Source organism: Nesoenas mayeri, assembly GCF_963082525.1.
Source record: "Nesoenas mayeri genome assembly, chromosome: 2".
In the NCBI taxonomy this organism is placed as follows: Eukaryota; Metazoa; Chordata; class Aves; order Columbiformes; family Columbidae; genus Nesoenas; species Nesoenas mayeri.
The window spans coordinates 119,120,549-119,148,443 of NC_137543.1; the positions used below are offsets into that span (position 1 = coordinate 119,120,549).

Consider the following 27,895-nt stretch of genomic DNA (forward strand, 5'->3'; position numbering starts at 1 on the left):
TGTGTGGAAAAGGTGAAGGGGAAGAGAAGGCAAAAATAAGGCTTCTTAGAGCTTTTTGGAGCACAAACCATTTCCTCCCTGTTGTATAATTAATGCAATGCCTGTGGAATACAATGACCAGATGTGTCTTAGTCTCTGCTTTTGATTAGGTGTCTTGTTCTTGTGCTGGGCTTTTTGGTCCCATCCATGCATCCAGCACTCTCCTTCTGACAGCTTGATTGTTACAGAACTGACCTGACTCCTGGCTCTGCTTTATTTTCTGTTAAACCTGTAGTCTATAAAAAGGCCCACGAAATCAGAGGAGACCTACAAAGTGTGCTCTGAAAGACATCTATCTCTGTGCTAAAGTTAGGTGATATATGTAACTCCCTTAAGACAGGATCACAAGCCGTATCGCAAGAGTCAAAAAGTTCAGGGCACGACAAACAGCTCACTTCAATAGCTGCTTCTGTTACCAGCATATAGACAGTTGGTCTCCTCAAAGACAGAATCTCACCCCCCATTCTTTAGGAGCTACAGAAGGAAATGAGAAAGAAAATATCTAAGTGTACAGTTTCCTTAAACACTGTTAATAACAGTCCTGGACTGAACAATCAGCTGGCAGCCTTCCTCTGTTCTCCAGTGGCTCCAATCAAGGCTATAAATTAGCATCCTGTAAAATAAGGGCAAGAATATAATCTCTGAGCCGATCGTCGCCACTGTGCACTCAGTCATTTGAAAGCTACTGGTCTCCTCACTGTTTTTAATCAATCTAGCTCCTTGCCTCACAGGAGTAGGGAGGCAGTGCTCATTTGGGCAAAGAGACCGTATGGAAGATACTACACCAAGCCTTTTGGCCTTCCCTTATTTTTTGTGAGGTTGTTGTGAGATGCTAGTCTGCTTGGAGTAACTCACACTAATTAATAAGTCCATGGCACCAGAATATGACAAATTGTTCATACAAATGCCATCCAATTACAGCCTTCTTGGGCACTCACTGCCATCTGCTTGGTAGTTGTGCACTTGTTCATGGCCAAAACGATAAAGCTGCTGTGTTCCTGAAGAAGGGATCAGAGAGTATGTCTGGGTTTTTCTCTCCAAGGTAAAATATCTTATTATGAGAGAAGAATATCAAGATAACCCTCCACCCAAGTGTGCCCCTGCACTCTCAGGGATTAGGCAATAACTTGGCAAGTTTAGGCTTTACAGCTGGCTTCTATGTTTACAGAGTCTCTGCATGCTTGTCTCTACCTGGCAGCAGCCTCCTTTGCTGAAATCAAATATAGAAGCAAGGAACAAACTCCCACAAACAACACATTGCAAGATTTACATAGCCCGCCTTAGTGGATTATGCTAATTATCCAAGATAATAAATGTTCATACACATGCAAGGGATATATTCAGGAGAAACACCAGATCGTTTTGTCACCTAATTGCCACCGAACCAGCAAACATTTGTTCATAAAAGCTTCCATAGGCTTGGCAAGTAAACGGCAGGCCGGTTCTGAAAGCACACCTGTGCATGCGTGGATACCAAAATTAGCAAAGAAAAGGTGCGTGGGTAGGAATTTCACCTGGGTGATGGGCCGTTCTGGACACATCCCCCCAGTCAGCCTGACACCCAGCAGGAACTGCCCGTCCTCAATAGCAGGGATGTGCTCCAGCAGAAAGGCCCAGGCTGACCTTGCACATCTTTGACCACATGCTCACAGCTACTTTTGAGACAGTCGTTTTCCTAATGGACGTGTTGAAGAGAATTAATCTATTGACCCTTCAAAATTTTTCCTAGTGGAATTATATGACTCCATAGCACATGTGAGTAACAGGCTGACTTCACTTAAAGGAAAAAGTTGGGGGTGGTGTCCTGGACAAATGGAGGGATAAGTTTGTTCCTTGAAGGAAAAAGTCTCCGTAGCAACAGGAACAGACAAAATTTCAATTCCACTTCACAGCAATAAAATCCTCCTTTGAGAACAAACCATTAGCACCCTTTACTAAGTTGTGGGGGGCAGGAGAAGCAAACAAACATAAGAAGACGACACAGTTAAAAAAGATGGACATTTCTTCCCCATCCTGGCACAGAAATGTATTTTCTAACAGCTGAACTGCAAGTTTGCTGCACTTAGGAGAGATTTTTCTTACAGAAACTGAATCAATACAGAGCTGTTCCAACATATGCTACAAAAGACTTAGACTCTTCAAACAATCTTTTCCAGCAAGAATCAAAAAGAGCTCATAAATTCGTACTGTCCTACTAGAAGTCATAATGAAACACACCCAAGAAGACAGTAACCAACATCCCTATCAGATTTGTTTTGGCAACAGCCCCTAGCATGAGCATTTATCATTTCATGATTAACACCCACTGACTTAGACCACTGTACACAATAACGGCTGGGGAACAACTTCCCCAAAGTTGCAAGACTTGTGCTGCCTTCAGCAGTCACCCCATAGCTATTACCACCCAAAACAGGTACACAGGATATCACCCTGACCTCAAGTCACCCAAGCTACTATTTTTAACACATGATACTGTCTTACAATCTCTTGAAATAGCCTTTACTAATGGTCAGAAAATATTAGAAGGGGAAATGGTAAGAGAAAACAAAGCAAGGCGATCTTTCCATTAAATTACTGTTTTTTCAAACACCGTAGATTTCCGTTTTGGCGAGAGCTACGCAAAGTGCTGAAGCTATACAAAGGAACCCACAATTTAAATCTCTTGGGTCTTTCCAAACAGAAAAGGATGCAAAATGATGTTAATGAAATCTTCAGGCAACAGCAGAGAAAAAAGGAATTCACCTCTGAGAACTGCTTACACCTTCCCGCCGGTCCCAGCATCTGCCGCTGCATCTGTGGCTAAGCACCATAGTCACATCACCTAGAGCACTTCCTTTTACCTAAATCAGCTGAAAAAAACCCACACTAAACCTTCCCACCCCAGCCCTCTCCCATTTACTTCAAAGAACGGAGGGCATTTCTACACCAGCTTACCCCCCCGGTATTCCAGTATTTCAGACCTACTTGCACAACACTTGTAGTATTTGACAACAGAAAAAGAACAAGAAAAAACATTCTTGAAGGGTAGGGAAAATAATTAGGTCATTGCATCGTTGACATTTACTGGAGAGGAGGTTGAACAGCTAGCTGGCTTCATACTGTGCCATCCAGAAGAGCTAAGAGCTGATGGATGCTTTGTAAGGTAGGAGAAAGAAACACCAAAAAATGACAGTCGTATTTTTCATCTCACCTAGATAAATTCTTCAAAATACTTAGATGAAAACAGTATTTTCTTCTACTTCTGGCAAGAAAAGCAGAACAGGGAAGAACCTCTAATTTACAGCGCACAGCTAACAAATTTCTATAACGGACCCCTCCAAGGCATCGCTTCTACTACTGATGAGAAGACCAGTTACAGTTTTTGCATCAATAGCTTACACAAACCAATCATCCATCAACACAATAGTGCTCACATAAAATGAAAATGTAGGATGTATAAATACCAATGCAAAATAACTAGACCCATTCATCAAGGCATAGAAAGCACAGATAGATACAAGAGGTCTAACTTTTAGAGGAAATGCGTATGTGCACAGAATTTATCAACAGAAGTATTTCAACAACCAAGTGGCTAAAAACTACTTCCTACAACCCAAAGGTGCCAGGAAGAAGGCATCTGCAAATGGTTTTGCTACAGATGCCACCTAATCTGCAAGAAATATAGGTAACAGATTACTAAATATGAATCAGGTAAGGATTTTTTCCTGTTTACCTGTGAAGAAGCGGCTGTTAGTGTTCCCAGACGTGGGGCAGATTTCCAGCTGCTCAGGATTAAAAGGGCAGAAACCCACCACTCACATTGACCTACTATCCCACATTAGTAGGGTTTATGGGAAGACAAACACATTAAGGAGCTTTCCTTCACAGATCAGATCTTTGGCACAACTTTCCAAAATCCCACCAGGCAACATCTGTTATCTTCTCAGCAGTTTAAGGACAGCTGGTTTGAGACACTCAAACATCACACTGCTCAATCAGATGACAGAGCCAGAACATCAATGTAAAACTGAGGTCTTTAAGTAAATAAATAACAACGCAAATAAATCAGCCAGGCAAAACCCAGCTGATTGACCCAGGTAAGTCTCCCTGAGCCCCCAGCTTCCTAGGCTTCATCACAACTTCAGTCTGAAGGAAAATGCAACATAAAGCAGGACTTAGAATACAGTTTTCAGGTTTTAAGCATTCAGGTGGAACAAACACAACACACCCAGCACAAGCTCCATCTGGCACCAGTGAAACACTGAGCCATATGAACCTGAACGCAGAGCAGTGACTCCTATACAGTACTGACAGGGTTTCAATCACAATTGTGCAAACATGATGAGAGCACAGAGGCACTCTATCCAATTTTGAGTGTGGCCAAACATTTTCTTTCCTTAACACAAAGCACATCCCACTCTAGAAATAAAGTTTACAAAACTCAGTGGTTTCCCTGGTGGAAGTCCAGGAATTGACTCCTCTCCCTCAGTAATAAAACTACGGATGTCAAATTCCCTTGCTTGGCTTGTTTCCAATTCAGATGAGTGCCTGGCCCCACAGCCACTCACGCACCACGTGGAAAGGGAGATTAATATACTGAGAATGCCCTCTGGGATCACAGCAATGGGAACTCCACAGTTCACAAGAGGACTGACGTCATATCAACATGGTTTCTCCAAGATTTAATGATGTGTTTTGTAACAAAAAAAAAAAAATGAAAGAGTTGCTGGGAAGAAGGGGTTCAGGTCTAGAGCAGGTCCACAGGGAAAGGGAAAATGGGAAGAAGGACACACACACCATCAGGCACAACCCACAGCCTCCATGCTTCATCCTTTCAAGCACCGCTTGTTGCACTGCTCACCTACATGTCATCTACTTACCATCTCTTCACAGCACTAGGCTCCTTAATTGCCCACAAGGCAACTTCCATGTCTGTTTTCCCTTCACAGCATCCCAGCCATCTCTCTGAGCCAAGGCTTGTGCTGCTTCCCTCCCAAGCCTGGCCTGCCTCAGCACAAACCAAGGCAATCACGTCAGTCTCCACCCCACTGACAAGTTTCTTGATCGCCAAAAGTTAAGTTCCAGTTTGGGAGAGGAGCTGCTCCCCTGCCTCTGAGCTGCCTCTCCACCCCAGCAGCCTAAGTCATCCGAAAACCAAATCACAGCCATTCCTGTACAGTTGACTTAGGAACCTGGGGAGCAAAAGCCACTTCTCACACCATTCACCCCACGTTCCTAAACCAAAAATCATTCCCTCCTCTATCCACACACTGCTGTGAGGTTCCCCAGGAGCCACCAGGGCAGCTGCAATACAGCATCTTCAGTTAAAACAGCATACCCAGACCACAGCTAACACAGCCTGTATTGGCAGCCTAGACTGATTATTGCCAGTGATCGGAGGATCAACATCCATAGAAAATACTTTCTGCCGGCTCCACCACCACGAACATGGGTGGAAATACTCTTAGAAGCCTATGGCAGTTACTCACCCCTTGTTGAAAGCAGTTTGATAAAAGGAACACTTTTGCCCACATGGTTTTCTACTGCTTTCTCCATGTACAAGATGAACAAAGTGTAAGAGAGGCCGGAATTAACAGTCCATTAGCAGCAGCACTGCGCAGACAATCGTGACTTACCAATGTAAACATAGCACTGAACTAAAGCCATGGAAAGAGTGTTATAGGTGCTTGGGTTTTTTCTTAAAGAGTTGGAAGGATTTGTAGAAGGTTTCTCTAAGTCAATTGTGAAGTTTCTCTATCCTTGCTTTGAAAATATGAACCCACTAGGTAGCATTCTGGTTACTAAACAGTTAACCAGAAACACTCCTTCAGCCAGGCAAGGTCAGTTGTTTGTTCCACTGTAACTGTGTCCATAATTTTGCTTTTTACTAGCTCCACGGCAAGTTGCCAAACAGCAATGCAAGTCTGTCACAGTTCTGCTGACGTTTAATTTTTGCTTCTCAAGTTCCCTCTCCCTCCACCTTTTTTTGCCAAGATAAGCTTACCAGATAATACGCATCAGTCTTAACTCCTTGTTGTCTTGAACAGGAGCACGAGGACTTCAGCCCATAAAAACAGGATAGAAAAGGAGATTCCTTATGACATGGCTACTTCCAATATATCGACGGATAATACATCTACGAACCAGAGGGCAAGACCTGGACATCCACTGCTGTTGGATCTGGACCCAGGAGCTCCCACCCACTCTCTGTGCTGCCCTCCTGCCAGCTGGTGCTGTCATCTAAGTAGCTCTCACTGAGCAGATCTGGATGGGAAACTTGGGTGCTCCAGGAAGCAACACTGCTAAGACCTTGCCTTCCAATTTCTAATTAATTTTTAAGGGTGATTGGCAGTTTTGAACCTCCAGGCTATGTAAATTTGAAAAGCTTTTGTCTCCTGAGCTACAAAAGCTACCATCTGTAACTTCCACACTTTCCACACTACTTTGAGACATCTCAAGCCTAACACCTAGAAACTGAGGTGTCAATGGCCGCTTTCAAAAATTTTGTTCATTTACAGGGACTGCAATCCTGACCTGCAAAGAACAGCATCGGCCTCACCTGCTGAGGAAGAGCGTCTTCCAACTAGGCAAGTGTGCTTTGATGCGCTTACACCCCTCCCACCTCCAGCATCAAGTGGCTCAGTTCCTGTTCTGCAGGAATAACAGTAGTTACTTATCACTTTGGGTACAAGATTCATTGAACCACTTGATGAAGGATTCACCCGACAACTTTCAAATGGCTAAAAAACCCAAGACAAGGTGTCTTAATACCCTCTGCGTTTAAGGAAGATGTACGTACCTCAGGAGTCTTTTCAAATGCACCTACCTCTCACCACCGACTACAGTTGGTGATTAAGGGCCTCAAGTTTTGCAAAGATGGGCAGAATGGAGACCCAGGCTCTGAATATCTGAGAACTCAGCACTAACAATTCTTTACCCTGTCAGCTGATTTCTTCAAGCAGATGTGGCAATCCAGTATAAAGTATTAAATGAGAGAAATAGTGAGGTGAGAGGAAGGAGCTTTACTATGTAAAAAGTTGCAGTGAAGGGACAGGTTAGCTGTCCTTGCTGAACACAATCTACTTTGTCCATCAACTGCATTTCCTCTCAGGGGTGCCCAGACTTCAGCAGGGATGAGCTGTTATACATACCAATTCCAGCCTGGTTTTCCAAGCCTTTTGAGATAAAAGCGTGCTGCTTTACAAAGTATGCCAGCAACTTAAAAAGGAGAATTAGTTGTAAAGCTGAACCAGGAAGAGTGACCCAAGAGGAAGCAGAACATGCAGAGTCTTCAACATCTTGCTCTCTGAACACTTGCTACTTAGTGAGAGATACATATAGATATGACCTAGCATAGATCTTTCATCTATTTTTGCCTGAAGCAAGTTTTCTGACACTCTTTTGTAAAAGCTCAATGACACAGGGGGAGTGAGGGGAATATCACAAAGCAAAACCATGTCCCTCTCAAATAAGCTCGGTAGTAAAGCTGAGCAAAGAATTCACACCTCCTCCCAATCTGAGCCAGTACTGGGCACTAAAATGTAACTCCTCACTTGGGAAACAAACAAACAGTAATAGGAGCTGAAGCTTAATTTAAAGCAATACTCAACAGGGCTTTTATTCAGGCTAGGGTCACTACAAATGCATGGACTGTTTTATTTGTGGAGGTTGGTGGGAACACATTATTATCAGATTTCTTTGGTTTTTTTTCCCCCGGCAGAAGCAAAGCAGAAAGGCAAGTCCTTCTGTTCAGTTTGTCCCTGGGTTCACAAGTGATGACGTACGGATAACAGTGTTTTAATGGCACCTCTCACCCAATGACCCCAAAGTGCTTTTACTTCCCTTAATGAACTGGGCTTCACAGCAGCTTGACAGCTCCATTATACATGGCAACTGAGAGAGAGGCAAAGTAATTTATCTATGCCATGCAGCAGCACAAAATCAGCCCCTGCCAGCCCAGTGACTTACGCAACAGACCATGCTTGCTTTTGCACAGCATCCTGCCCCACAGCACACTGTCACCAGGGAGGTGACACACTTCTCCAACCCTATCACCTGCCCAGACACTACTGCATAGGCACTTTACAGCCTCAGCCCTGCAAAATGCTAAGTTAACAGTGGCTGAAGACACTACTTACCTCAGAGGCTCAAGACCTGCACTGCTGTTTACATTATTACTGTTTCCTGGCAACTTCACCCTTCTTCTCCATTACCTTTGGGCAAGAAAAGTCTAATTCCCTGACTAGTCAACCAGGGAAGCAGATTTCTACCAAAAACCAAACCAAACCACCAGACATGGGAAGATAGGTCTTCCTGAGACTTCGAACCTGGACCACCTTCTGGATTACAGGAATTACATATTGCTGCAGTGTGGTCATTGTATGTATTTATGTATTTACACAAGCAATGTTTGTGTCAAGGTTCTTCCACTGAACGCGTGCATTATGGTGTAAGTTAAAGAACAACGTGAAAAGACAATATGCCAAATGCAAAAAAGAAAAAAAATCTTGCAGCAGAACTACATTAAAATTTGATTAAACAACAAATTTGGATCAAAACGCTCAAAACCAGCAAGGTGTGCTTGTAATCAACACAAAAGGACTGCTGGTGTACCAAAATGAGGAACCACAATGAAGTTGTCTTGGCAGAAGCTGCATGAAACCTACAGGGGCAGGAATATTAGCCAGCTCTCACTTCAGTCTCTGCAAAAGCTAAATGCGACTGCGTTGGTGCCAACAGAGAGCATCCTGGTTCCCTGTCACCTCTTCAGAGGACAAAGCACTCAAATCCTAACGCTAAGGGACCATTGTTCTGTTAAAGCAAAGTTTCACCCTGAGACAGGCCAAGCTGAAATTCTCTTGGCATATATAACACCAACAAGATGGTACAGGACTCTTGCATGGGAGAATTAATCTGTTTTGAAATCACTGTTTTCTGGCAGCAGAGGATTGCACAAGATGGGGGTAAAGGTGAGGAGACAAAAGGGCTCAGGGTTTTAAAGCTTCTCCAGGGAAGTACTTGACTCAGGGACCCATTTTTGGCTGACCCCACATCAGTGCCCTCATACTATTTTAATGGGTTTTATCTTAATAAATGAAACATCTAGTTCCAGAAGAGAATCATGCTGGTTCCAAGTGAAAACAAGCTCCTTGGTGTGACTAAATACAGCTTGCATCAACCAGCTCACCCTACAACTGGTATCTTAAACGCAAGTAGCTTCGGACAACTCCTGCATTTCTGCCAAACTAGATGTTATTAATTATGCAACTCTGTGTTCCGAGAAGAGATCCATTTACATGTCATATTTTTTACTTCCCTTTACTGAGAACAACAAAAAAGAATTTACACTTCCCTTTCTCTTACAAGCCCTGTCATGCATTTTTCCCTTATTGTTTAATTAAAGCCGTTTCAACCACCGAGAAACTCATGCCTACGTTTTCAGAGGCAGCCTAATGGATCTAAAATAGCTGTAAAGGCAGAAGGTGGAAGACAATCTTCAGAGGTTAGATGCTTTTATAAAGTTAAACAGAAAAATATCAAGCTATTCCCACGATTTCCCTACAATTTTACCAATCAAAGTATAAAAGCAAGATGCAAGCTGGCACCTAAACATATTAATATTCTGGTATGTTGCTCCAGTTTCATATTTTCCTACCCACTCCTTTCCCCCACTTTAATATAGTAAATTTGCTCCCAGTCAAACTGAACTTCTCTAGACTAAATTAAGACCAGAAAAACTCTTCGGGCAGATGCTTTGCTGACAGTTGGTACTAATCTTTCCAGTCTCCTGATTTCCACATAGATTCGCTGTCCTTCAATGTCAATATTCCTCTTGGCCCTCACATTTCCTATTTCAAGGTTTTATCAGACAGAGAACCAAAAAGAAACCAGATTACCTTCCAGCTCTGCCTGCTGAGCAGATACAGAGATGGAGCTCTGTTCCATAACTGGCTCCGTAACACAAAATGGAAAAAAGTTAAATGGTTAGAAGGGGAATCCCTACTTTAAACAAAATAAAATAAAATGTTATCAAGGAATTAAAGGAAATTTGACTGTGCAGCAAATTAGCACATCTGGGATAAATAAAATTTAAAGCTACCCAATGACAAAACAAATTGGGATAAAAATACGGTTCTCTCAAACAAGCCAAATGCCAGAGTAGCAATTCTACCAATCTAAGGACCTTCAGTGGTTTGTGTTTGTAGTGGTCTTGCAAAGCACCTTTGAATCAGCATGACAGAATGGATTTCAGGGGTAGCAAAGACACAACAATAAAAAAATTCCCTTTTCAGGATATAGTGTGCTGTCAGCTTCTGACAGAGGACAAAGTTCATTGCTCTCAGTGCCTGATGTTACAAACCTCGAAGTCATCTGATTTTTTTTGTACTGCAGAGTGTGCATTTTCTACCATCGACTTTTCCAAGTAGAACTCTTGAAGTTCTATGCATGCTATGTATTACATAACTATTTATAGTAATAGCAGTATAAGATCATACTCAAAGTGGGGTTTTGGGGACTTTTTTAATTGGACATACTAATTAACACAATATAAACAATTCCTTGACCTTATTTTGTTACTAATTTCCTCTGTACCTCAAGCTCACTACTGGTTTATCTCCAGCACACGCCATAGGCCCTATAAGGAGGGATTGCTTCAGAGCAGTTATAGATGAGCAGTAGATACCATGCTTTCTGTGCTTTGAAGCAGAGTTCACCTATTTGCCACACTGTTTCCAGCCTGAAGGATTAAGCTTAACAACCCCTACACATCATCCCCACTGCCTGAGACAATGGCTCCAAAACAATGCCGTGCAATTTAAAGGATCAACATGGTCACGTATCACCTTGCGTGGCACATCCCTTCAACCCAATTCCTGCCTCAGCAGCTTTCAAACCCATGAAGCTTGTGTCCACACCTCCCTTTTCCGTGCCTTGTTCTGGGATGTGTTCTTTCCTCTCTCCTTCTCTTACACCACGAGTTTACTTTCTCCCTTCTGGCGCACACTTACGCTACTTTTCTCACTCATCAACTCATCCCTCACTTAGTTTTACAAACAAAACCCTTCTGTAATTTTGATGTATTTCACATGTGCTACCCCATCTTCCACTCTCTCCTTAAGAACAATCACTTCCTGGCTGCCCAGCCACAAATGCCACCCCTCACATCCTTCCAGCCAAGCACAGAAGCAGCAGCTCTAGGCAACTCTTCCTCTACTGCTGTCTCTCCTTGGGGAAAAAACAAGCAGCCTCAGACACCAGCAAACCCCATGACAGACACCAAGCAGAAGCACTCCCTAAGCAACCACACTCAGCCCTCAGCTACCTTTTCCCTAAAGTGAGAAACTGACATCTCACAAGCCTTCTTGCTTGCCCTGCAGCCAACAGATCACATCCTTAATTCCACACCTCATCCCTCCCTGCCACAGCCACAAAGGCCTGTCAGTAATCAAGCAGTAGCTGGGGCAATGGAGGTAAGGTCCTGGTGGCAGCACAGAAAGCAGAACTCAGTTCATTTAGGACATTTTTGCTTCAGCACAAGCTAATCAGCACCAAACGCTGCAGGTTTCCCCAAGTCTGCTCCACTCCAGCCTCTTTCCCAGCAGCTCCCTGTTGCAGCTATTTAGCTGCTGTGCATTTTGCTTTAAGAAGAAAAAGCAGATACACAAAATCCATGCTGTATTTTCAAATAATTACAGCTTCTGATAGGAACAAGCAGGGCTCTGAAAGGCTACTGATAATAAGAGAACAGAACTAGTCTTCTGCTATTGTTTATTCTGCTGTAGCTGCTCCTGGGCTAAAGAACACATGCAGCTGTGGCTGCGAAGAAACACATTTTTGCCATGGATTCACATGGCTGACACACAACTCAAGACATTGATCAGTGTCAGCCAAACGCACATGCTTAAGATGTTATTAATAGCAGGAGAGCAATGCAATCAGCATGTGCCCTCCAACCACCAGCACAGGCTTATAAGGCAGAAAGTTCTCACCTGCCTAGCCACCCTCCGAGCTTCCCAGTAAGGTTTAGAGTCTTCTACAGCTTTTCCAATCTTCTTTACCAGTTCATCCAGTTTTACTGTTGCTTCGACCAACACGGAGCGGAACTTCTGGCGTGCATCCTGCAAAATGTTGTGGAAAAGAAGGAAAGGACAAGGACAGATTAGAGCTTCAAAATTTGTTTCTACCTGTTTGCTCCTACTTTCAGGTTGCTCTTTAGATTCACACATGAGCTGACACATTCAGAACAGTTACTGGCATTTGGACCAAGCCAGAATTCTTTAGCAGAGGTAATAACAGGAACCCAGAACCATACGTGAAAGCTAGCAGCCTGGACACCAAATCTTTGTCTCTCAGAGACAGCTTTTATATAAAGCCTGCAAAAGCCTGTGCTAGATGTCACCTCTGGCAGAGTTTATCAGAGAGGAATAGCTTGTGAAGTACTCGCTTGGTGAGGAGGCAAAGAGCAGTGTAAGTTCTGATAGGGAGTTCAACAGCAAAGCCATCTCAGCTAGACAATGCTAGAATGGGACTAGCAGGCAGGCAAATCAATCAGCACCTCGTAATCCTTACCATAGGATCACAGAATCATAAAACCATAGAACAGTTTGGGTTGGAAGGGACCTTCAAAGCTCATCTGGTCCAACGCCCTGACCACAAGCAGGAGCATCTTCAACTAGATCAGGCTGCTCAGAGCCCCATCCACCCTGACCTTGAATATCTACTTTGCATTTCACTGTCATTATTTACTACATTTTGAAAAGTACTTCCAAACTGCATGAGTTGCCCTCTTTACATGATTAGCTGAAGCAATTAAAAATTTTCTCTGTAATTTCCACACCTTCAAGCAAAGTGATTCTGATTTCGATCTCAGCATCCAACACAGACTCTAAATCAATGCAATTATTGCAGAGAGATGCAAATTCAGGCTGGGACCTGGCCCAGGATTTAAGGAGACGAAGAGGAAGGGCCATGTGAGCTCTTGACAAGCCTTATAATTCTAATTAGAGAGCAGGATTTACACAGCCTGCTGCTAGAATGACATGTTGATTATCAGGAAGCAGCTGGCTTGAAGAAGTGCTCTAATTCAGAAGGTTTTTGTCATTACTGTTGACGATTTCTAGAATGTACAACTGTTTATTAATTGGAAGAATTAAAATACACTGGAACCTACCACTATGCTCTCAAAAGGGGAGAAAAACTGCAATAATACATTATTTTTTTACAGAAAAAGCAACATACATCTGTAAAAGCTTCTTTACTTCCTTTTTGGTGTTACCCAAAACCTTAACCAGCACCAATAATATTTTAGCCCAATGCAAATAGCTTTAGATTCTTAAGGCACTGCAGTTTTTCTAAGGAGGTATTCAAATGGGTAACAAGGTCAAAACCAGAGAATTAAATGCACATTAGCTTATTATTTTATTAATTCCAATCCAGTCAATAATCTCATTTCTTAATGAAAGCCTGAAATGTATAATTCAAACAATATGTATCGAGTCAATGATTTTCTCAGTGAGAAGAGTTTGAATATTTCCAACTAAAGTACTGGACACTACATGGTTCACTGCTCAAAATGAGTTTCACACGTAACTGAAATAAGACTGCAAGCATAATGACTATATTGCAAGAAAAATATTAAATACTGAAGTATATTTAACATTTTTTTCTTCCTACAAGTGCAGGAACAAAATAAAAAACTCATTTCTAAATGAGCCTGGGCTTTTGGTTCTTACTTCCATTGTGAAAGCTGCTTATTAGGACACTAGCTGTGGAAAGCAAATAGTTAAAGAAAAACACAAATGTACACACATTAAGAAAAAAAGTCCTATGCAATGATTCATCAAGATAAGCACTTGGAACAAAGAAACTGTCACTACCAAATCTGTGCTGAGACCTACCCCAAATTTATTCATATAATAATTATGAACACTCTTATCCAATAAGAAAAAGATGACTGACCTTCACCTGGAGTTTAAAAAAAAGAAAGAAAAAAACCAAACCAAAATACACTAAGGACAGAGCAGTCAAACTAACAGCAACTTCTGTACCCATTAATCTCCCGTCAACTCAGAAGAAGCACATACAAATTACTAAACTGCAGCTACTCCTATAACTTGGCACCTGAGGCACAGGCCTCGCAAATGGTTCAGCCCACGTTCACCCACGAGCACAGCCCCACTTCACGTGGTAGCTACTTACACAGGACAGGGAGCTCCAGCTGAAGAATACATCGCAGTCAACTTCCAGTTTATATAATTTTCCCCAAAAGATGCCTGCTTCTTATATTCAGGCTTTATTTGGGTCTGACTGTCCTCATTTCTTCCAGCGAAGAACAATAATGAAAATCAAAACAGCCCAGAACTCTATACCCATGTCATCCATCACATAGCTTATTTTAAATGACATTTATTCTCAGGCTCCTGACTGTCAGGAGCACAAGCCTGAAGGCTCCACCACCTTCTGCATGAGAGAATAAGCAGATGCTTCCACTCTGCTGGGGCCAGTCCCTCAAAGGTTCCCAGACTTCCCATTCAGACACAGCAAGAATCATAGAATAGTTTGGTTTGGAAGGGATTTTTAAAGGTCATCTAGTTCAATCCCCCTGCAATGAGCAGGGACATCTTCAACTTCAACAAGCATAGAATCATTTCCGTTGGAAGAGACCCTCAAGATCTTTAAGTCCAACCATAACCTAACTCTGGCACTAAACCATGTCCCTAAGAACCTCATCTATGCGTTTTGAAACACCTCCTTGGATGGTGATTCAACCACTTCCCTGGGCAGCCTGTTCCAGTGCCTGACAACACTTTCTGTGAAGAATTTTTTCCTAATGTCCAATCTAAACCCCTCCTGGCACAACTTGAGGGCACTTTCTCTTGTCCTATCAAGAAGATACTGAGGTTTCTGAGAAGGTGTAATGCCAAACCCATGCCCTCTCCTGCACAACCCACACAAGTTTTACTCCCCACTACATCAGAAAAGCAAACGATCCCACATTGCATATCTACTCCTACAGCAGCCCAGTGCATTCACACCACCCAGCCTCCCTAATCCAAACAGATTCAGCTCCTGTGGTCTCAGCAGCCAGGGGGCTCCCATCTGGGGGCTTTGGCAACACATCCCATGTGCAGGGGCACAGCACCCTCCAGCAAACACGTGGCCACGCTCAGTACGTCAGCCCTGCCACATGCTGTAAAAGTCAGCACCCTTGGGACACACAAAATTTCCCGAGCAGGTGCCCCTGGAGAAGCTTAAATAAGAAATACAGGTGCAGCAGCTATTTCTACTCTTCATGTGAAACTGGGGAGGTCAGAAGCACCAAGGCAATCACATCAAGAGCGCCAGGCTTGGTGCACTTGCTACTTAAGTGACATGAAAGGCGCATCTGCGGTTCAAGGGAAGGATGGGCTTGTGGTCAAGGCAATAACTTGAGAATCAATTTAATTCCCTGTTCTATAGCTGGCTTCCTGTATTACTGTCAGTCAGACACTTTGACCCACGTGTGAAGTGGTTCAAAGCTATAAATGCTCTTGATGGTATTTTCTGCAAAATCACTCACATCAAAACCTTGGAGGCTCAGGAGCAGCACAGTGGTGCAGCTCATCCATGGTCTCCAGCCTGTGTTAGGAGGACAACTGCACCACCTTCAACCTGGATATCAAATCCCCTGCTGTGATGTGCCTTCCTACAAGCGTAACTATTTAACTGCCAAACTCATGCTTCATTCCAACCTTTACCTCACACACATGGATAATAAAGAACGGAAAAGATGACAATTCCTGCAACATGTTGCCAGGAGCCAAACCAAGACGGTGCAGCACATGCCATGCAACTTTTCTAGCACGGTCCCCAATTTCTCATTTTTGTATCTCAGTTCCTTGAAGGTGATGCTTCCCCAGCAGAAAGGCTAGTTATGGATAAAAGCAAGCATGCAGCCTTAGGTATAAACATTGCAAGTCAAGCTATTTCTAGGGTTTTTTTAGGAAAAAGGAAAGAAAGAAACAAACAAAACCACACTAGTTCCTTTCTCATCCCTGCATTGAATACCTGCACAGACTGGATAAACTTAACAGAAGCAATGCAACTGACATCAGACATCTCAAACAACATTTCAAAAGCCCTTTTCCCCCACTACTCGCTCATAATCTTCTGTGATCATTTTTAAGAACACCTGTTAGTGATTTTGCAAAGAGGAAGGCGACACTGGAAGCTGACTGGCTAACATTTCCAATGTTTTCTCCTTACGACTTGCTCAGATAAGACGATGATAAACCTTTATAAATCTGGACAAAAGCTGATTAAGGCACTTTACCCTCAATGCATGTTGCAAGGTGGAAAAAAAAACACTCAAAACTTCTTACTTAAGTTATAGTCTTAATAACTAGACTCTCACTACCTCAGTGTTTGCCATCCACACACTCCAGCAGGCGCAGCACTTGGTGCATCGCATTAACTGCCGTGGTTTACTTCTCAACATCTTGTTCTATGGGTGCAAGAGCTCCACTCTCATCAACTTTCTTCCTGGAAATCCTTCGCACCTTTGTCCCAAATGAGAGATTTCACACGCACAGTTTTAGGGAGGAACCATGCCAGACTGCTACTTTACAAAGGCCTTTGCTGCAATAGTTCATTATTAAAAGCAAACTTTGTTTCCAGTAACTTGCTGTTGGGCAGCTATCTGCTACTGCACCAGAAGAGGGACCACACTTGAAGACAGGCCATCCATACAGCAGCATTTTGTAGATCCACCTTCAAATGCAAAAAGAAACTAAAATACAATTTTACACTTAAACTGTACCTCCGGGAAGATAAAACATACTTGTTTTCCTTTCTCATGAGTGATAGTGATGAGCTGGTGCTAGATGCCAGATGACAGGCAAATAACTATTTCTGCCCATCAAATGAAGCATGTATTTTCAAATAATTTTCTTTTTAAAATGAACTTAACAAATCCACCGGGTATGAAGCACACCTAAATTTCATTTACAAAGGTTGTGCTATGACCTTTCTGACAATTTAGTGTGCAGAACATCTGACAGCCCATTAAGCCAGCCAGGGAGGTGCATGGAAAAATAAAATTGCTGACTGAGAGACAGGCTTCACCTACTTGCAAGAAGCAGGCGGTATCCACACCTGCCTTCCTCTGCTGCAGAGACCTACCAGCTGCAAAAGCTCATTTCCAAGTTAAAATAGTATTGGTACCAACAACGTCCAAGTGTGAGAAGCAGGAGGGCTTCCCAGTTACATACACACCAGAGGCACAGGCATGTGCTCAGAAACCTACCTCAGGGCATCAAACAGGTTAACGACATTATTAACATCTGTTTGGTGCCTGAGCCATTCTGTAAAACAGACTGACTACCAAAGCTTAAAAAGAAAGTGTAAGGAAGGGGTTAAGTAACTTCTCATTTTTTAAGCATGGGGAAAAGTCTTTTTTCCCCCGCAGCTACTAATTTGCCATTTAAGAACAATAAAAATTGATATTTGGAAATTGCTCTAACCCCTTGCTTGCAGACAGTTACGGATTGAGACTACAAATACACTGGCATTTTTAGTCCTCTTAGAAGAGGGGAACGAAAAGAAGGCACTGGGTGCTCCTTCCAAAACAGATTACTCTGCCTAACCCTTCCTCCCTTCAGCTAGAAACCCACCTCTGCCTCAAGAACATGAATCAAGTAAAGCCCTTTGACTCACTCGGGCGACAAAATCTTTCCAGGGCCATAGAGGAGGAAGGAACTTTTCCTTACTCATCCGTAGATGAAAGTGGAAGGCAAAATAAGCAGCAGAACACGCAACCCACACACAGGAGCCACTTCCTATGGAAAAAAGTAGATTATAAAGAGATATGGGAAGATTTGTTGTGCTAGTGCTGGACAAATCCATTGTGCGTGTATATCGCGCTCCAAAAACCTGCAGGAACATCAGCCAGTGAGCTGCTTCCCCGTTATCTGCGTACTCTTTTGTGGACACTGGAAAATGCTGCACAAGGATGTTGATAAGACAGCGGATGTTTCTAGAGATAAGTGTTTCCCCAGGCCAAGCAGCCACGCTCAGAATGAGGTTCCTGCCACTGACAGCTCATTGTTCTAAAACTTGAAAGATTGAGGAATTTATTTTTTTTTAAGTCTACTTAAAATTCTTGCACATGACAGGGTCAAAAGCATGAGCTTTACCCCAAAATCAAGTATTTTAGCGAGGAAGTAAGAAGAGCAACTCTAAATAAAATAGCCCTTCCTCTTCTGAGAGATGTTCAAATGCCAACAAGGCTCACGAGTGACAGAGCGCCACAGCTGCTCCATCCCTTTCCTTTGACTCTACCCGACACCAACCCAGGGTGACCTTTAGGATAAATCCGGAGCTAAAAGTAACACAGTCTTGCAGATCAGGACTAGAGGATCTAGGCAAGCATACAAGAAGGATCCTAACCAGGCCCTATTTACAACAAGCATGGCTGAAAGCAGCACTGTTCAGCTCTGGCTTCCATGTGCAACCATCTCCTCTCTAACAAACACGGGCAAGCTCGTAGCTCCAGCAACACAAAAAGCTCTCTCTAACAAAAACCACATGTGGGATAGCTGGGATTCCAGTGGTCATTTTAATGGTATGTGCTGTATTTCCCCTTCCCGCAATGCTGCCAGAGGGTCCCTGGGTGAATTTGTCACATCTGAATTGTGCTTTCAGAAGCCAAAGACACGTACAAGTTAGCTGGACAGGCGAGTTGTGCACACTTGTTACGTACATTTGCAACTCCTGATGTGAGTTCAGATGGACATGTGTTTCCAATAAACAGGAAAAAAGCTCAAATAGCAAAAGGCACCGCTCGAACTTGCATTTGGCCAAAACATACTTGTATCTCCGTGGCAAGATGTTTCCCCCACCTCTTCAGCCACTTCAAACATAAACAGGCATGTTAGCGGAGTCAAGTGTTAAATCTCTCAGAGGACCCTTTCATCCTTTGGCTGTGTCAGTAATGCTCAGTGTTGCACTTAGTATGAGCAGCGTTATGGATTTTAAATCAAGCCTAATCAAAGATTCATTAACAGGCAATACATTAACGCAACATATAACTACCAGCCACTCAGTGCCCTTTAGCAGCTCCACAACTCCTGAACAGGCTGTGAGGATCATTCAGGTCAGGTTATTTCTCCAGGGTTTAACACGATAGGTCAAAAGAGAGAAAAAAAATGAGTAATTATACCAAGTAAAAGAATAGAATTAGCCAACTTCAACGTGTCTGTTCAATCATGCCACACATGCAAATCCACTTCCTTCAGAGGTGGTTTAGGTGCAGAACTTATTTTAAAAGATTAAAAAAAGGCAGGCTGATCAGAAACAGAATTCCTCATTTCATCACCTCTGTGAGTAACAAATGCCAGTATTTTCTATATTGTTCAAACACGGACATGTCTGCGGCTACACCAAGAGACTGTAGTCTTAAAACTCAAGAAGCTTCTACTGATTTCAGTCCCTTAACAGATAGTACAAGTCACAAAAACATGGGTGTCTTTTTCTGAACTTCCTTCAAAGAAATATAACCCTCCACTCAAATGCTCCCATTGCTTTTCCAGATTATTCTGTGACTAAATTCAACAGTGGGAATGTATGGACTGCAAAGTCACGCTGGAGGAAGTTGGCAATCAGTATCTTGTGCTAGAAAGAGCCTAATGATCCTGTGTTCCCACTAAAGTCAACTATGACCACATATCGAAAAGATTAAGAAAATAATAAGAGAAGAATAGGATAAATGCAATTCCATTGTCTGGTTTAAAAAAAGAAACACAAATCCACATATTTCTGCTAATGAAGTATCTTGCAGTAGCAGCAACACCATAGACTAGGAGGGGTAGCAAGAGGGACCCAAAGCGGCAAATAACAGCCGAAACAGCAAATCTTCAAAGGCAAACTCGGCCTGGCTATCCCAGCAGCCCACATTCTCAGCAGCATTCAAGGATTTTGGAAGTCTTTGAAGTAGAGTGATCCCAGTTCTAAACTTTCCCTTCCAAAGTCTGAATTTATCCTATCAGGCTGCTTGCAAAGCTTTCTTTTCTTGTCTAGAGTATAAAGGCAGGAATTTTCTTCTAACCACAAGTGCTGGGTGGGTTTTTTAGCATCTTTCCTCTAGAAAGGTCTTAAGTCCATTTAAAATGCACTTATCAACACATATATAAATTAAGCCTTGCTTACATCACGCAGCTGCATTTGTCCTCAGAATTTAAGCAGATCAAAAGTAATGAAAATCTTTTCAGATTAAAAAATTATGCCATTGCATGATACCACTAACTGGCTTCAATCCAGTAAGGTTTCCAGATGAAAAGCAAAGAGAAAACATTCATGAGAGAGCATACTGTTGATGATATTTGAAATTAATTCCATCAAACACTGTGTACAGTAAGTACTACAGACAGATCTGCAGTAAACCTTTAATGACACAGAGGTAGAAAGCACCATATAATCATTCTGTGCACTACTGGATACCTAGTGTTTTCTTAGACAAAGTAAAGTAAGCAGCAACGTGAAGAACAAGCTAATGTGGAAACATCATTCTTTTATTTACAATAATATATACAGGAGCCTTTCAAGCTCATCAGCACATGTCACACACACAGTAGCTACTTATCTCCAGGCTCTACAAACACTTGAACACATGAATAATTTTCATCAAGTAGTAAAATCCCATCTTAAGTCATTGGAACTTACTTCATGAGTATGCATTTGCATTATACTATTCTATCTGCCTCATAATATGTCCTCAGTGCAGGGTTATGACAAGATTAATGAAATCCAGGCAACTATCCATAGCACCATCTTTCAATTTCAGTACCTCAGCATGAAATAAGGAGACGGAAAAAAAATATATATATAATGATTTTTTTTTTTAATATATGTATTTAAAGAGTCCTGAAGTCCATTTAATTGGTATCGTTGCAGAGCAGCATACTGGGTTTTAAAGTTCACTCATAAAATCTAAATCAAGCTTGTGACACCGCTGTCACAGCTGAAACATAGTTTAATTTTGCATAAAAACAGTCCCCTATTCCTCTATGTTTATTTGCCAATAAATTCATGATCTACAAGCCACAAAGCACAAAAAATGCAAACAAGCAGGGAGAAGAAAACAGCCACACAACAAGGCTGCTTTGTTTCCAAAGAAGTTCATAACCCTATATTCCATTTGCTGCATACAGTAGATACTCCAATAGTTTGAAATACCACCAGGAACCATCCCATGCTCCAGGTACTCATCTCATGAAAACCAACCACCCCGCAAACAAACAAGCCAGACTAACATTTTGAGGACCCAGAAGAGAAATCTATAGATGTACTTTTAGATTATGTTAATCACTGCAATCTCAGCATGCTTTGAGACAGTATTCAAAATACTGTAATGTTATCAGAATTATGTAGGATGTAAACTAGCATCTTATGCCAGTTTTTCTTTAGCAGCATACTCATCTTACACTTCTCCTGGCTTTATCTTCTTTGTTTTCCAGTTAACAAAAGAAAATAGAGACACACAAGTAAGACAGTTTGTTATCATTTGTTATTAGATAAATAATGCTGAGTCTTCCAGAATAACTATCAAGTAGTTGAAGCTCAAATTTGGGGCTTTAGAAACAATTTCTTCAGAACTTTCTATTAGAATTTTAAGTGCCTAAGAAAACCTCTTTCTACTACTAGGAAGTATTTTCCTTCAACTTTCCTTCATTGCTTTCCTTACTCAGAAAGTAATGACAGAAAAGGCAAAACTAACAAGCTAAAAAAAACAGCCACCAAGGAGGAGATCCCGGCATGTAATTGTATGGCAAAGACCTCTGAGCCAAATAAACTTTCACTGTCTATAATCACAATAACACAAACCCCAAACTGTCACTTGTAAAAACAGAAGTTCTCCAAGTTTAGTTTCAAAACCTAAAAATAAAGTTTGGCAGTGGGAGGATGGAGTTCTCTGCATCGGGGGTTTACAATGTCAGCATTCCTCTACCTTCTCCCTTTCTGTTCCAGCTGTTAGCTCAATGCACACCATTAGAAACATCATCACCAAACTCCAGCTGCCAAATTACCATTCAGGATAGCACAACTCAGGAGGGAACCTACTCAAAAATACTCTTCAGTTGCTCACAAAATCCAACATGCACAAAAGGAAAATGCAAGTATGAATTCTGTACCTCCAGCTCTGTCTCCCTCCGATTGATATCATCTGTAGATTGATTGAGTTTTTCCAGCTCCCCCTAGAAAGAAAGAAAGAAAGAAATGTCAAACACATCTTAAGGAATCAGAGAGGGGAAAAAGTGTCTGAGAAGGCTCTTCAGCATCCCCACTGAAAGCTCACAAGGGCCGTGGCTTACAAATTCAGCAAAAAGAGGAAACCTCGAGACATTTAGAATAACTTTGCCCCTGGTCTTCTATTTTGCTACTTGCAAGAAAAATAATCAGAGAAGCTCTATAGTTTTATTTTAAGGCGGTACATTTCCTGTGCTGGCTTATTCCTCACTATTAAAAATAAACATAAGGTACAGTAAGTTCTGTCTTGTTAATCAATACAGCCAGTATTTGCTAGTTTCCAGTGAGATACACACACTCCAAAAGGATTAGCATGAAGTCAGTACTATCACAGGAGCCGTACTGTGAAAGCACAGCATTGATAAGAAATATGTCTTGCAGCACGCGAGGCATTTTACTCTGGACTTTGGCAAACCATTTTAGAACACAACCAGTCAATGGGACATATGATTATGTTTACTTAGTCTGCCTTTGTGCCAACATTTTTGATCTCTTAACACCAAAAACAAAGGTGTTAAATCCCTTGAATAAATATTTACTAGAGGTGGTGTTGGCATGAAGCATGAAGTAAAAACAAAGCTCATTCTTAATGACTTTCTTACCACAAAAAGCAACCCTCCGGAGCAGACTCCAACAGCCTTCTTTATTCGAGTAACATGTTACTCCATGTGAGCCCCCACGATTTCAACAGGAGTGTTCTCTAACTCAAACGTTATTTAATTTTCAACTGGTGTAACAGAACCCGCCTTGAAATGTTCAGCTGTACAAGCCGAACACTGTAAATTGATTGTCACTTCAGTGATTTCCCAGCGGAGTACAAGAATGACTCTGGTTACAATCAGAAAGGAATTCATTTCAACAGTTCAGTTCTCTCATCCTCAGAGGTCAGATTTCATTTCCAGCTCCTAGGATTTGTAAGATACATATTTGCATACCCATGTATTCCAAAACAGACTGTCATACAGAAATTACCTAATTGCCCTTTAATGTAAGGCTAAGAACCGTTAGGGCTCTCAGAGAGGCCAACACAGGAGCCTGTGTTTTCAAGCAAACAGAAAGCTCAACAAAACCACTGTTTCACCAACAATATTCCAAATCAAGTACGTGGAAACATGTTGCAAGCTGAAGAACCCAAGGCCAAAATTAGATCAATAGGCACTAACAGCTCGGCTTCTCAAAAATCAGGGCAGTTAACAGGCTGGCTTTTGGCTGAGGGCCTCGCTCTATGTAACCATGTTCTGTGAATTTTGCAATTGCTCTGCTCGGCCCTGGAAAAGAAATGCTCACGATGGAGAAAAGAATGACAATTACAGCAAGGAGGGCCCTATGCCCGGGATCCATCTGCTTAGCAATGTACACACATGCTTATATTCACTCACGACAAACAGTCCCAGCAATGCTGGAGGCAAAAGCCATAAATCTGCAGAGACCTAAAAATACATTTCATTTCAGGGACCACAGAGCGGCTGAAGTTTCCACCAGGCAACTGGTCAAGGCATGATTTTGGGGAGCAAAGCTTTGTTTAGAAAACACGCAAGAATAAAAAGCATCTCAGATGGCATGCATAGAGAGGAAACACCACCTCCCACTAAAGCTCCTTTTTTAAACAAATAATTTTTAAAAAAACAAAATGGATTTATGGATTTCTGAGCATCAACCCTGTTTCATAAACAAGGTCATGCTGTCATGGTCAAAAATCAAAGGGTAGGGGGATCCCAACAGGAGCAGAAAGAAGGTGGGATGCCCAAAGGAGCCCAGCAGAGCGATCCCCGGGGCTGCGGGGTAACAAAGGGCTGGGGCACCCCGGGGCCGCTTCCCCGGCACCCGGGGCTCCTCTGCACAGGCAAATATATACATATGTGTATGTATGTATATAGATGTGCGTGAACATATGCATCAAAAAGCAAAAATACTTAAAAAATAACAGGCAATCATTATAACGACTATTACATACGTGTTAAATTACAAAATTAAGTGTCCCCCCCCACCACCCCCGGAGAGGCGGGCAGCCCTCACCTGGATACGGGGGTCCACCTCCTCCTCCTCGGGCCGCGGGCCCTCCTCGGCGGCGCGGCCGCGCCTGCCCCCCGGCTCCATGGCGGCGGCTGCCGGCGCCTCCCGCTCCGCCGCCGCTCCGGCTCCGCGGCCGCCCCGGCCCGGCCCCGCCTCCGGGGGAACCCCTCCCTCCCCGCCACAGCACACCCCCTTCTCTTTGTGCATTCGCACCGCAACGAGGAAACGAGTGCAAAATTGCGGGGTTTCCTTTTTATTCTTCCCTCCCCCCAATCTTTTCCTTCCCCCCGCAACGCCCCGTTTTATAGTTACTGCTCGCCCCCCCATCCTCCCCGCCGGGCTGAGCAACTGCAGTGTGTGAAACCAACATCAGTAGTTTCAGGTGGAGGGAAATGCTAACGATACCTTTTTTTTTTAACTCCTCTCTTTTCTTCTTTCCTCTATTTCAGGCCCCGCTGGGGGCTGACACGTCTATTGGAGAAGAAAAGCGGAGAGAAAGGGAGGAGATAAAATAATAAAGGCACTTTCAACAACCTTGAAAATTCAAATGAAATCCAGATTTCTATTGTGTGGCAGCTGAGCAAGCCACTATTGTACCTACCAGGTGCAGCAGAAAAAGAAGTGCTAAAGACATCTCCTTTTGTTGTGAATAAAAAGTAACTTCTTGCAAGAAGCACCGATGCTGTGTACATGTGTGGCCCCTGGCTAGCACAGCACTTCAGATTAGGGTACCCTTAATCATGGGGGCAGTGCCCAAATGGGCACCCAAACACTAACAGGAAAAGAGTGGGGAGCCCTTGAGTGCACCAGCAAGGATGGGCACCAGCTTCTCTTCATCTCACTTCAGGTACGGCTGAAACCCCTTCTGTGGGCTGCAGCAAAGACATAAAATTTTAAACAACCCTCTCTTATCACAGCGACACCAGAGAGAGATGGACAGCGTGTTCTCTTGTCATTGAAAAGGAAAAATATTGTGCTTTGTCTTTTCACACAGAACCACAAAATCTGATAGTCTCCCATCAATTTCAACAGGAGTGAGATCCAATGCAAAGGCGTCAGTCTGTACTCAAAATAAGGCCTTAGACAAGAGGTGCTGCCCTGTGAGAGACAAAATGAGACGCAACTGCCATTCTCCTCTGCCCAGCCTGACAATTCAGTAATGCTTCTGCAGTGGTGCAGATACATCACTGCTATTCAGTACAAAAACGCCCACCTTCATCTTTTATTCTTTACACTTAGACATCTATACAAACCACATTTAAAGCATTAAAGAACCACCTATAATTCCCAAATAATATTAGCCACGTGCAAGAATACATCTAATTTTTCCAGCCCTTTGCTTTCTTAATGTTCAGACTGATTCTACATTTGTGGCCATTTAAGTGTATTAGTAAGTATCTCACTGGTAGATTTAAAGGATAAAATCCCCCTCTTGCCACCAGCCCACACTGCTCATGATACCCAACACAACACTGATTGATGAATGCAGAAGTTAGTGCAACACGGCACTATGAAAATGGAAGTACAAGCAAGGAACTCCGGGTAGCGAAGCTCCTGTGGGTTTGGTTCAGGGTATTCATGTGTCCAGTGCCCTTCAGTGAGAGTCACAAATGTTCTGTTTCCCTCCTCAAGACATGGAGAAGACAGTCCCACCAGGGCACATGGGCCAGGCTACCCATGAGGAAAAACGAGGCAAGAAGTGGCAACTGGCTGAGCCAAGGCCCTTCCTCAAATCACGCCAACCACATTGAACCTCTTCCTCATTCCCTGTGGGTGGAAAACAGGTCATTTCAAACAGATGAGGAATATATCTCCACCTTAAAAGTATCACTTTTAATTTAACTCCATTTTTGTTACAAGACTCCTCAAAAGATTCAAAAAAAAATGAAACGAAAGTTTAGATGTGGTGAAGAAGTTTCTTTTGTGAAACTGAAGATAAAAAAAAAATCTCAGCAAAGCACAAGAAGATAAAACTTAATGTTCATAAGGTGAAAAAGAAGGCAAAAGAAAAGCAGTCATGCTCTTCCAAACATTGTAAAGCAACCAAAAAAAAAAAAAAGACCAAAAAAAAAGGCAGGAGGAAGAGGAGAAGTGGCACAAACATTTGAAAATAGTATAAACATGGAGAGTGACACCAACAAACTAAAATAATCAGGGAACAGAGGAGGTGTTGCAAAAACGCAGATGGGTTGTTTGCAACATCTTAATTTCTCCCAGCAGAAGAAATCTTGTAAAGTGGGAAAATAAAAACCTGAATCAGCCAAAGCCAAGTGTTTTACCCCTACTGCTGTCCATTAAGGGAATTCAACGTGTACACGCTGCCAGAGGTTCTCAGGGCCCTGGCATCTCTCATCCCTGGTGTGCTGTGGCTCATGCCAAGACCATGGTGGTCAAACATCCAAAGTTCTCATCACCCTAAAAGAGCACAGAAAACACAAAGCAGCATACGGAAGAGTTAATGCTGGCAATCCCACTGTTATCACTTACATTTCTAGAAAACAAAACTACATAAAACAGCTACTGTAGCCGCTTTTCTCCAAGACCCACGCAATCTGACCCACGGCAACGTCATGCAAAGCACTGCCCGCTGCTTGGGGTACGGGAACACTCCCACGCAGACGTTGCTCTCCCCAAGGGATTTGTAACGTTTCCGTGAGGACCCTCTTGTTCCACTGCCACCACGACAGTCCCCACGATTGTCACAGCTCAAAATATCCTCCAGCCAAATCCATCAATCTGCTACCACCAAGGCAGAGCAAGCTGTTTCTTTCCTCAGTCGCACAGCAGAATTAGCATGTTGGGAGAGCTGCCTGCAGCTCAGTGCAAGAGACGCTATGAATACACAAGCCCCTTTCCCCATGTCTCCAAAATCCCACACAGACCCCCAAGGCCATTGAGATCATTTTATATCAAACAATTTATATCAAACATTAGAAAGATTTATATACAAAAAAATTGCTGAATAATGCACAGGTCATTTTTCTTGTCATCACTGCCGACATCATTAAGGCATAAACAGAAAAGTGGCCTTAAGGGCAAGATTTGACAGAAAAGGGAAAGGGACACTATTCAGTACGCATAAAGATCAATAAAAGACTCAAGAATATTATTTGAATGCTCATTTTTTTTCTCTTCCCCATGAAACAGCTTTGCCTGAAGCTGCTGTCACCAGCAAAGGGTGGCAGAGCCCCAGGAGTATCCAAGGAACAGCCTTGCACAGCACACAGGCAGGCACCCAGCTCCACTTACATCGGTACGGTGCAAGGTGTCAACTGCGGACGATGGCATTTGGGCATTACTTTTGCCAAGTCATGAGTGATCTCACCCCGGCAAATTTCTCCTATGTGAGCTGTTAAAAGCCAGACACCTCCCCAACCCCACCCCACCCCCAGAAAGTCATCCTGACCTTTCCGCTTCCCCCACAGGTCCCACACATGCCAAGGCGGCTGAATAAAGGCTGAACAAGGTTTGACTGAGACAGTCTGTGCTTTCTCCTATATCAATATTTCAAAACCCTGGTCTGGAGCATTCAATATTTGAAGAAAGCACTGTGCAGTTAAAGTGGGAAGAAACAGCTTGCTCT

At 42.8% G+C, this 27,895-nt stretch overlaps 1 protein-coding gene across 1 annotated transcript in view; it reads right to left on the reverse strand.

Annotated features, from left to right (window-relative positions):
- SH3BP5 (SH3 domain binding protein 5) overlaps nucleotides 1–24,396 on the reverse strand; it is a gene marked incomplete at both ends in the record, with an annotated part of 51,080 nt that extends 26,684 nt beyond the window's left edge. The window contains 3 exons of the mRNA XM_080340254.1: nucleotides 12,009–12,137; nucleotides 22,185–22,247; nucleotides 24,316–24,396. Coding sequence (XP_080196380.1) covers nucleotides 12,009–12,137; nucleotides 22,185–22,247; nucleotides 24,316–24,396 — 273 coding nt within the window. The remainder of the gene's footprint in view (nucleotides 1–12,008; nucleotides 12,138–22,184; nucleotides 22,248–24,315) is intronic.
- Between the last annotated feature and the right edge of the window lie 3,499 nt (nucleotides 24,397–27,895).